This window comes from Rosa rugosa, chromosome 1, assembly GCF_958449725.1.
Source record: "Rosa rugosa chromosome 1, drRosRugo1.1, whole genome shotgun sequence".
In the NCBI taxonomy this organism is placed as follows: domain Eukaryota; kingdom Viridiplantae; phylum Streptophyta; class Magnoliopsida; order Rosales; family Rosaceae; genus Rosa; species Rosa rugosa.
Window position 1 is genome coordinate 31,185,174 of NC_084820.1, and position 11,136 is coordinate 31,196,309.

The following is an 11,136-nucleotide window of genomic DNA, read 5'->3' on the forward strand; positions in this document are numbered from 1 at the left end:
TTTTAGGCATAAATCCTCCTACCTACATGTATATGACCCATAAACATGCTAAAACAAGTCTACCATAGTGCAAAAAAAAATTATTATTTGAAAAAAAAAAAATCAAATCAAAGTTGTCTGTTCGAACAAAAAAAAAACAAAAAAATTGTTTCACGATACAAAATCTTAATGGAAAATAAAAAATGCGACTCAATTACCAAATTTTCACAATATATGACCTAATTGAAATTATACTTTGTTTTTTAAATTGCACATTCAAAATTTCAAATGGTTCTAAATCCCCTTAATTCCCTCGACAGTGTATCCCTTTACATATGATTTGGAGATAGCAATACATTCCTTAATCAGGGCGAAAATGTAATTAACAAATAGAGGGCACAGGCCTAAAAGCATCAATATCTGAATATCTCTTTAAATAATAAGATTATTTTACGGAACACATTTTGCTTCTGCTACATTCTTCAATTCTATAGCAACAATAAAAGACGATAGTGGTATTCTCTGCATGTTCCCCCTCCTCTTCCTTCCGTTCTATCTCGTTGTATAAATCTGCTCTTCAATGAGAAAAAGAAAATTTCAGCCGCACACTACTTCAACTGCAAGCTTCTTCGTTACACTCGGACACAAACCCTTACTAAATTTCTCTTCTGCCAATTCTATGGTACATTTGTTTTGCTTTAAGCATATCTGCAGAAAGTAGAAAGCATATTAAGAAATCGGCAACATAATATTGATACATAGACGAAAGAGAATCACTGTATTAGGTTTATGCACATAAAAAGGCTGGAAAAGTATGCAGATATAAGACACTGATATCATCCAGTTTGATTCCCATACAAGAAAGTTGGAAGTGCTTACCTTTTCAACCACAGAAGTGGAGTTAGGATCGTGGCAGTCACCTTTGGTGTAGGATCCACAGGAGCCTGTAGGATTTCCAAAGCTGGCAAATTTTACAGTAGATATACGTGTGTTCTCAGGGCACTTCAAGTTAATGGTTGAAATGCTTTTGTTAGTTCCATTTTCCTCACGCCAAGATTCAAGGTCAACAGAGGGGTAATCTACTGCAGCATGAGCACAGGCACCTGAGATTTTCCGTCTCGAAAACTCAATTTTCAATGGATCTCCACCTTTCTCCTCAAATATCACCAGAACGTTTCCAGATGGTTTGAACCAAGACCGTGGAACATGGTACCTATTCCAAACAGAATCAAATCAGTGACTTTTCTCATCGCAACAGTAAAGCTACTTTTTACTAATGCAGTTTGCTCTGATAAATTTTAGAACAATAGAAATTAAGAGCTCCATGAAGATGAGGTCTGCTATTTTAAAAGAAAGTTTGATGAATTAGATAGCATAAAGAAGTACAAGTTATCAATAACTTGAAAAGTAGGTGGTTGAAAAAGTAGAGAAAAGCATTGTATACAGTGTGTGAGTGTGTGCACCTGCGTGAGCGCCTGTGCTTGATGGTTTTAAAGTTCTTCATCGGTTGATCATTGATCTCATGATCATTGCATCCTGATAACAGTGCAACACTTAATACACTACAACCAAATACAGACTCTGGCCGACTTATTCATACTCCTCTTTTTACGATTTCTGATAAATTTCTGTCTGGTCCATATCATTTTGGAAAGCAATTAAAAGGTAGTAGCAAAAGACAATGACCTATCCAATTTTTATTTCGAAAATAAAGATGGCATTTAGTTTTCCTTTTTACCATCTCTGTGTTGGTTCTCCACATCCTGTATTGCATTTGTCTGGATCAAATTTTCCTCTATAATTGCATTCTTGAACACATCCATGTGTAGGGCTCTTCCTAGGCCAGTATCTTCCAATTTCTTCTCCATTCAACCAAGCCAGACCTTTTCCCATGTCAATCATATCCAGTCCAATAGGTTCATCACCTGGCGGAGGGTCCACAATAGCCTACAATATTCAAAGTAATTGGTTCTTCTCTGTTACCCAAGGAAACTAGTAACTAATAACTTAGCTTTCAGGCATAGGAAAGACAGCTTATCAAGTATTTACCTTATACCACGTCAAAGGTTGTTTCTTTGGCGGGTCTGAGGTTGAAACCCAAGTTACATTACTTGAGCCATCTTTCTTGTAAAGTCCTAGGTGTTCTCCTTGCACCCCAATCTGGGAAATGGAGAAAACAATACAGATCAGCCTTGAAAATGAAAGTTTCGAGTTAAAGTTCACTATATTTCAAATAGTGTAACATTTTAAACTGGTTGTCATTGGGTAGTGAAGTATTCAATGTTCTCTTGTTTACCATGAGCAAAAGTATAAAAAGAAAAAAATAAATAAAGGAGAGAGAAGGGGAGAGAGAGAAAGAGAGAGAGATGAAATACCTTGTAGGTCCAATTATGTGCAGACAAATCAATTGTACCATTGTTGAAACCCTTAATCTTGACACTAGTTAATCCTGCCCCTACCCACTCATAAAATGATCCAGCATTCTAAGAGTACAAAGAAAAGAGCATTAAGTCATTGAAAATCTAGCATTAGAGCAAAAAAGATAAAGAATTGACTGCTAAAGAGCCAGCGCCAGGAAACTTTTTTTAAAGATGATATCATCATTTGAAGAAAAAAAGAAGACCATATTGTAGAGGCTCGCCCATCAATGTGGTCAAATGCCTTTTCAGGTTACTCACTAGAAACATCCCTTTATTACAAAAAAACCAGGATTCTGCATCCATTATTACCTAAATAAACAGTTAAGAGGTAATATAGCATGGCAATCAGGAGAAGCGAAATGTACCTGCAGACCAACTGTCATGCTGAGTAGAGCAATTTCATTCTTCCCTGCCTTCAGAGAGATAGGACTCTTTAAAGTGAAGGGTGGATGTGTGCCATTTCCAGATGCACTATCTGAAGATCAAGCAGATATGAGATTCACTAGCATGAGGTTGTCTAAAAGAATTTAATCTAGAACATTAACTCATCAATAGGTAACCAAAAGAATGCACATTATTCTATGAATGAACTATCTTCTCTTTTACTGTATAAAGGTCAGATTATCCAACACAATACCAATCACCTATATGCAACCCTAAAAGTTACACATCGAATGTAAATTGTGAAATTTTGTATTGCTAATGTAATCATAGGATATGTATCAAGTCAAATAATGACGGGTTTATACAAATAAAAGAAAAGGCCACAAAAGCATGTCTCAAAAATAGCCACAAGTTATCTTTAGGACATAAGCTTATATCCAGCAGTGTTGAAGAAGAAAATTTACACAAAAGAAGTAAATCTGCATAAATTTGCCATATGAATACTCAACTGAACATAACCAAGAAATGAAATACTAAACCATAACTCTTTTAAATGAGAAAATAACCTTGAAGTTCATCATTGACAAAAGCATGGAGAGCATGGCCTTTTGATTCAATTAGAAGAACGGGTGAGCTTCCTTTCTTTAAGAACGCTTCATTTTCATCAACAAATATGCTGCCATTAGGGAATCTTAGGAGTCAGAGAGATTACTTTGCTTTTAATGAGCAAATTGATTGAGAGCGAAAAACAATGTAAGGAAAGGTAGTCAAATAGAATATAAAGCTCCAAAGATAATATCAAAATAAATTGTATGAAATCCCCATGCAATGCTTTTTTTTTTTTTTTTTTTCCACATGTCCATCAATTCAAAATGAACAGCCACCTCAAAGGCAAGAACAAATAAAGCTACAGTGTTTCTGTCTTTGAGAGATTTCCCTTGCCTATTCTGATATTAGTTTGTCTTTGAAATAGTGTTTAGTGGTAATAAGTCCCTTAACTAGTAAGATTAAAACACAACTACTCTGGAGCCTAACACCCCTCGATATTCATATAAAGGTTAATGAACAGTGTACTAGTAAGGTGGCAAAGGAGGAGGAAATTTAAACTACTATTTTGCAATTTCAGAGGGGAATTTAAAATGTGCCCATCATGTGTGACCTAGTGGAAACATACAATTCTAATTTTTAGAAGTCTAGGCAATTGTATATTGGTGTAAAGTTACCATTCAAAAACAAACTAGGTCGATGTCCCTAGAATCCCGCTTTTTAAGAAATTCTGGATCAAATGACAGTTTAGATGATAAATGCATCATGAGGAAAGACAAACCTTGTTGTATACCACAGATAGTCAGTGGTAAATTTTGTGGTATTGATGTGATCTACAAATCCAGTTTTAACAAAGTCAGCTTCACCCCAGATCCCAGCTTTCTCCACGAATACCTCCCATTTAAGACCTTTCAAGCCTTTATTTTCAGATGCCATCTCAACTACAGAGGTTTGGGATGTTACCTGTTGGAAAATTTTATAAATCCTACTTGTGCAAAATGATAAATCAAAATTAAGGATAAGCATAGGCCATTTCTCATAACTATTTCATCAGTATTTTATCTGCACGTTACTTGTAAAAGCACAAATTACAAAAAAAAATATTTCATGACAAAGTACTGTAAATTGTAGACCCAAGTGCAAGAGAGTTCTAATTCAAACTCTCTACCAAAGTCTTACACAACAAAAACTTGGGGCTTCAGAGTTCGAATGTGGCTTGTCTAAGAAGCGGACTGTCTACAACTCCACATCTATATGTACATGTATATATATATATAAAGACACATACATGTATGCATTCATATGTATGTATAAGATACGCAAAACATTTTAACAATTTGAAGTAAAATATCTTGGCGGGAAGGAGATTGGGATTCCTAATGTTTGGAAGAATGCAGGCTCAAGAAATTGAGTATTTACCTTTGCTGTGTTGAATACTACAGTCTTGCAGTCAGGCAGTATGCTAACTGACCATGCTGGTAGATGATATGACACGTTACGAAATACTACTGTTTTGTCATTTTTGTCGTCTGTATTAGAAATAAAGGCAGCACATGCTCCAGAAGAGTTGGTGAAAACATCAGCCTGCAATGAAGGCAATGTTCACTAATGTCACCCAAGTAGTGAAATAGATTAAAATCACATTAGAATGCAATTGACAGAACTAACGGTTACACGAGTTAAACGGCAGAGGATATGGTATCACAGCATAATCAAATATAAACAGATATTACATTCAGATTCTATGTTCAGTATCATCATGTCATAATTATGTTGAAAATGCAAAGGTCTTGAAGACGAAATTGCCTGAGTTTTCCAATGTTTTAAACTTGTGTTATTTGGAAAACAAAATATCTACCCATAACCCATGCTAAAGCCAATATTATCAGAAAACATAAATACCTCTTCTGAAGGACCCAACGATACATGAGTGGGTTCACTGTTGAGCAAAGCATGCTCACATAACTTAATTGCTAGGTGAAGTTGCTTAAGATGTGCCCATTTTGGAAGCCTTGGTAATCCTAAAAACAATAACAAGTTAATGTTTACTACAATTTCATGACTTACACAACATTCATATAGCATGTTTAAAAATTGCACATAACACTGTAAACTCAAACAGCTTACCATATTCATCGATTGGTGCCTCATAGTCATAACTTGTGGTTATAAATGGTCCACCTGAAGTGCGGCCAAAATTTGTTCCTCCATGATACTAACCACCAAAAAAAAAAAAAAGTCAGACTGAAATGACAACATTGACAATCATGCCAATAATCGTACTGCCAACAATAATACCAAAGTAATAAACTTGATGAAACTGCAACGAGATAAAATTTACATGAAATAAATGAAATACCATGTAGTAATTTTGTACACTGCCACCTTTTTGGAAAAAACGAGCTACAGAAAAAGCAATATCTTCAGATGGCCTGTGAGGATTTCTGGCCCCAAATGTTTTAAACCTGAAATAATTGGGAGATTGGTGGTTATAAGCTAAGAGGAAATTATCGTAAGCAGCCAATGGCCTTTCCATGCATTTACAGAAGAATCGAGGCAAGAGAATAGATTTTGTTTTAAGAGAGGACTAGAATAGTTACTAGCATTAAATATTCTAAATATGCTCAGACTACCTCTCTACCCCTCTCCAACCCAAATCAATGGAGAAGGTTTGTACATTGTAATGCAAGGCTTAATATTCCAAATGTGAAATATACTCTCATCAGCATCAAATCAATGGCATCATTGGCTCACATTACCTTACCTCTGTCATATTTATTTATTTATTTATTTATTTATTTATTTATTTATTTATTTTCAGAGACTAGGATAGCTACATTTTCCTATATGGCACACCATATCAGAAGCATGGAATTTGACACCCAAAATATAGATAATGAATCAAATGTGGAATCTAGAGTGTTAATCTAGAGACATCAACTTTTTCATGACAGCCATCTTAGAGGCATTTGGCAAGCCTGTAATTCTCCTGAAACTACCATCATATAGTCAAGAAGCAGAGATATAATGACATAATTCAAAAGCCATTGAGTGAACTTTCCCTACAAAGCTCTGCTATAAATATTCGAAATGTAGATATTCTGTTCATCTCAAAAATATGGATCCCTCAGTTAACACAGATGTTTGGCATCAAAGGAAGCTATTCCACAATAAATGTGCTAGGGTATAATAAAAATAAAAGGAAATGGTGTTTCCTAGTCATCAGAAGAGATAAATAGTGCATTCTGATCCCCACAACCATAAATGTGCAAACCCACAAATGGTGAACACTTGATTGTATGAAATAGATTTTGCTTCGCACTTGAATCATATAGAGCAAGGATGAAATTAGGTTTTGCTATGCACATATGAATCGTATGAAGCAAAGGGTGAAAATGTCGATGTTAATCATAATTTAGGTGTTTGGACTTGCAGAAACACGGATAGATATATAGAGATTGATACCATTAACCGTTGACTGAAAATATGGGTCTCAGCTTAAAAACATACAAATTTTAAATGGAACTTTAGGAGTCAAACCAATTGTTAATTAATCTATTTAAACTACTAAACTATACAAAGAGTAGTACAATTCTTTGATGGAGATGACAGATGATGATACAATAATAACAGACAGATGACTATCAAAGTGTAATATAAAAAAAAGCAATAACAGTGGGACAAAAAAGATATACTACATTACCAGCCAGGCCAATTCTCTGTCCAAATTTTAGGTTTGTTCGGAAAAATAGGAGTAAATTGGTCACAGTAGAAGGAGTTACATGTATTTATCTGCAAAAGAAACATGTGGATATCATATTTTACGCAGAATGTTAAAATTCTCGTTCTTCCAAATTTTATATCATTTTTCATAGTTATTATTCAACATGGGTCAAGTAAAACAGAAGGTACAAACACTGTTATTCATAATTTTCTAAACACAATACTCAGAATCTGGATCTTTTTTTCAAGTTAATCTGATAATCATAAACAAACCGTATTTCTATTACAGACTTAAAAAACCTTTTAAGTGCAGATACTCACCACAGACTCTGGAGCATCAAACTGTTGGCACATGATCCATGGCACACCGATATTCTGAGCAACAGCCATGCTAGCAGACCACTGTGCATATTTTTTGCCCCCCTCTCCATAATCTTTTTCGTAGTATCCATATTCATTTTCTATCTGCAGCGAAAGACGGAATAAATGAAATTGAAGCAAAAAGCTGAAAATCTCTCTCTTTTTCTTTCTCTGTCTTGCCTAAGAAGACCAACGTAAAAGCAAGCTTCCAAAGTCCAAACTTTCCGGTCGATTTACTTGATAAAAGAAAAAACAAATGTTGTGAGTTTGGAACAAGAAAACTATGACTGGAAATCAGAGAAAAGAAAAAGAGGGTTTTTTTTTGGGTTTCTGGATCACATTCAATGGAAATTTTGATTGATAAAAGTTATCCTGATTTAGAAATTATAAGGAGTCTGCTATATGAGGGAGTCTCCAAGAGAGATGCATCTAAAAAATGTACTTTCATATACAATATCCTTTAGGGCAGTGTACTTTAATATGAGTGCTATATTAAAAGTTATCCTGATTTAGAAATGATAAGAAGTCTGCTATATGAGGGAGTCTCCAAGAGAGATGCATCTAAAAAATTTACTTTCATATACAATATCCTTTAGGGAAGTGTATTTTAATATTCCAATAATCTTTCCATATAAGCAACATCAAGAACATCAACAACAGGACAATGAAGATGAGTAAGAACAAGAAAAGTATGGGAAATTTTGAATTTATCTTCTGTTGAGAGTTGTATATCTTGTGATTCTTATCCAACAGGTCACCAGGCCTTAATAGGCGTAGAGCTACCATTTTAGTAAAAGGAAACATGGTTCATCAATCATCAGTTATATTTGTTTCTTTTATGCATCTCAAGTATGTTTCCTAGAGTAGAATAAGGGATAAGCATATTAAAAATTTATCAAACAACTTCCAAAGTGAAAGATACTTGCCTGAGCCAAAATAATTGGACCTCCTTGAGGTGCAAAAAGCTTCTCCTGTTTCATTAGATTAACTATGAACGTTGTGAACTTCTGCATGTGATACTGGACCAGAAGAAGCAGACAAGGTGATTGGAGATGAAAATAATAGAATTTCACATGAGAAATAATGTGATGAAGCACCAAAGCAATTATATTAAGGAGAATATAGATGAGAGGGAGAATAATGAGAGAGGAGGATGAACAAACTATCAAGGGAATGGGTTTAATTCATTCATGCACACTAAGTCATTACGAAAGAATATTGTCCGCATAAACTGAAAACAACGGTCTAGTTATTGTGAACAATATAGTTGGATGCCATTTGAGAACATATTGTATATGAACTAAGAAAGTACCTATTTAATCACAGGGGAAATCATAACATGGATATACATGAATGCAACAGGCATATAAACTGGCGAAATCCAATTCCTATCATAGTTAAGAACCTATCTCATAGTTAAATCACATGACCATATTAGAACGAGGTTCAACAAACATTTCTAAACTGGGGTTGAACAATTTGACTTCCGTACCTTAAAGGGCTCATTGTCAGTTCGAAATACAGTGTCAGGCACATAATGCAACCACACAGGTACCCCGCTGTATCAAACAAACATGTCTTAGGAGTTTTGAGGAAAACAGTAATGAACATGATATTCCAGGAAGTTATGCATCAAGAGCCAACACTCATAGACCCAAACCAACCGATTTATAATCTGGAATAGAATGACATACCCAAAGTACCATTCTGCTGCAACGAATGGGCCAATTCGAAGAATCAAATACATTCCAGCATCCTCCACGATCTTCGCAAACTTGACCAGATCATATCGTCCTCCAAAATAATACTGAAACCAAATCAGTTTTATGCATCAAGATAAAGTACCCCATATGAGAATGTCAAAGCTTTTCGTTATCCTTAAACTTGACTCACATTGCCTGGAGACGGTTCATGACCATTCCAAAACACATATGTCTCAATCACATCAACCCCTCCTTCTTTCGCCGTCTGAACTAGCCCCGGCCACATCTACACACACACACCACATTCATGCTTTAAATCAATTACCAAGTAACACAATTAGCAATCTTTACCACAAACAGTTCATAACAACAACTCCAAATTTCGAATCCATAGAGATGAAAAGTAACAAATGAAGCAGTTGGGTCCTGCTAATTTTTACCAAGTAAATGGATAATCCAAGAGATTTAGCAACCAACAATCGAAAAGAACGATTTTGAAAGAAAAGAGTAAAGTGGGTTTTCGAAGTTACCGCAGGGACACTACGAGGGTAGTGAATGGCAGCAGAAATGAGCAGCTTTCTTTGGCCATTGATTATCAAAGAGCGGCTGTCGTAGCTCACATTGTATCCCAAACACAATGTGAAGCACAGTAGCAAAGAAAGCAGCCAAGCTAGTATCTTCATCTTTCTTCTTCTTGCTTAAGCTAGAAGCTTTAACTAACGCAGCAGCAGCAATAAGAATCAATGGAGCTCAGTTTTAGAGCTTGGGACTTGTTGGGTCATATAAACAAGAAGAAAGAATGAAGCTTGGCTTGTGTTTAAGTGAGAAGTGACAGGTTAAGTGAAGAACAGAACATGTGGAGTTGTGTAATCTATTTATGGCAAAAATAGTCTCAGCAATCTGAGTGGGACACGCGGTGCCTAATACTGTCGAACCCAGGATCTTCTTTTCCCATATTATAATTCAGAAAGGACATCTCAGCTTTTTATATTTGCCTCTGAGGTTTTAGGGAAGGGAGTAGATCTCAAAACTTCGGATAGAAGATTAGCCTCCTACAGATTTTATGTGCAGACAGTCTGACATGAGTCATAGGCAATCTCTATAACATACGTCAATCAATTATTATTAATAAAGGCAGAATTAAAATAACCAAATAAAGATGGCGGTGTGTTTGGTAAGAAATTTCTTCTCACTTTACATACCAAACAGCTCCTCTTGGTAGTGATTACTGTGATTTAAGTAGAAAAGAATGGCCACTCTTTATAGCATCAACTCTATTGCCACAGTAAAGGAAAAAATTATATATATATATATATATTTTTTTTTATTGATCAAGTGAAATATCACATTAAAACTGCAATTACAACGTTGCCGCAATTACAGCACCCAAACACGGGTTTCATTTGCTTATAACTTTCAGAATATTGTAAAAATTTTATGTTAGTTGATTAAAATTCATTACGAATATGTTGTGAAGTCTTACGATGAATTCATAAATGAAGGTGATTTGGATTTTGCTTTATTACAATCTGACAATTTTTGTTGATATTATGATAACATAGTATTTTGGTCACAAACTATGCAGCATACCCTTTTTTTTTTTTTTTAATTAATAAAAAAGGACGCTCCCATTTTAGTTTCATGTTGTGACTTTACATTTCTTGTAAATACAAGGTAAAACTCTCGACTATAACTCGATCGACGACGGTAAAAATTGAAATTCGAGTGCACCTCTTTCGAAAAAAGTGGAATCAAAGATGAGAGTAAATAACTCAAATATATATATATATATATATATATATATATATCCGTTAAAAGAAAGAATACTTCTAAATAGTATATTAGAGAGTCTTGCATGACAACTAACATATTTCAAGGCTAGAGCTCCACCGACAAGAACATGTATGAAGCTAATTGGTACCAGCCATGAGATGAGAGGTCACCAACTTCATTTCTGATGATAAGCGACAATAGCTTATTGTCCTTTTAACATTAACAAAATTTCACATTCATTCTTGGGA

At 34.9% G+C, this 11,136-nt stretch overlaps 1 protein-coding gene across 1 annotated transcript; it reads right to left on the reverse strand.

Annotated features, from left to right (window-relative positions):
* Nucleotides 1-261: 261 nt before the first annotated feature.
* On the reverse strand, nt 262-10,158 carry LOC133724641 (beta-galactosidase 10). The gene is made up of 19 exons (XM_062151417.1): nt 9,646-10,158; nt 9,306-9,401; nt 9,107-9,219; nt 8,905-8,971; nt 8,339-8,431; nt 7,374-7,517; nt 7,033-7,121; nt 5,689-5,794; nt 5,457-5,544; nt 5,232-5,350; nt 4,749-4,913; nt 4,111-4,292; nt 3,350-3,459; nt 2,765-2,874; nt 2,355-2,462; nt 2,029-2,139; nt 1,718-1,926; nt 859-1,192; nt 262-687 (listed from the first exon to the last, which is right to left on the reverse strand). The coding sequence occupies exons 1-19, from the start codon at nt 9,796-9,798 to the stop codon at nt 577-579; spliced, it is 2,508 nt and encodes an 835-aa protein (XP_062007401.1). The 5' UTR covers nt 9,799-10,158; the 3' UTR covers nt 262-576.
* Between the last annotated feature and the right edge of the window lie 978 nt (nt 10,159-11,136).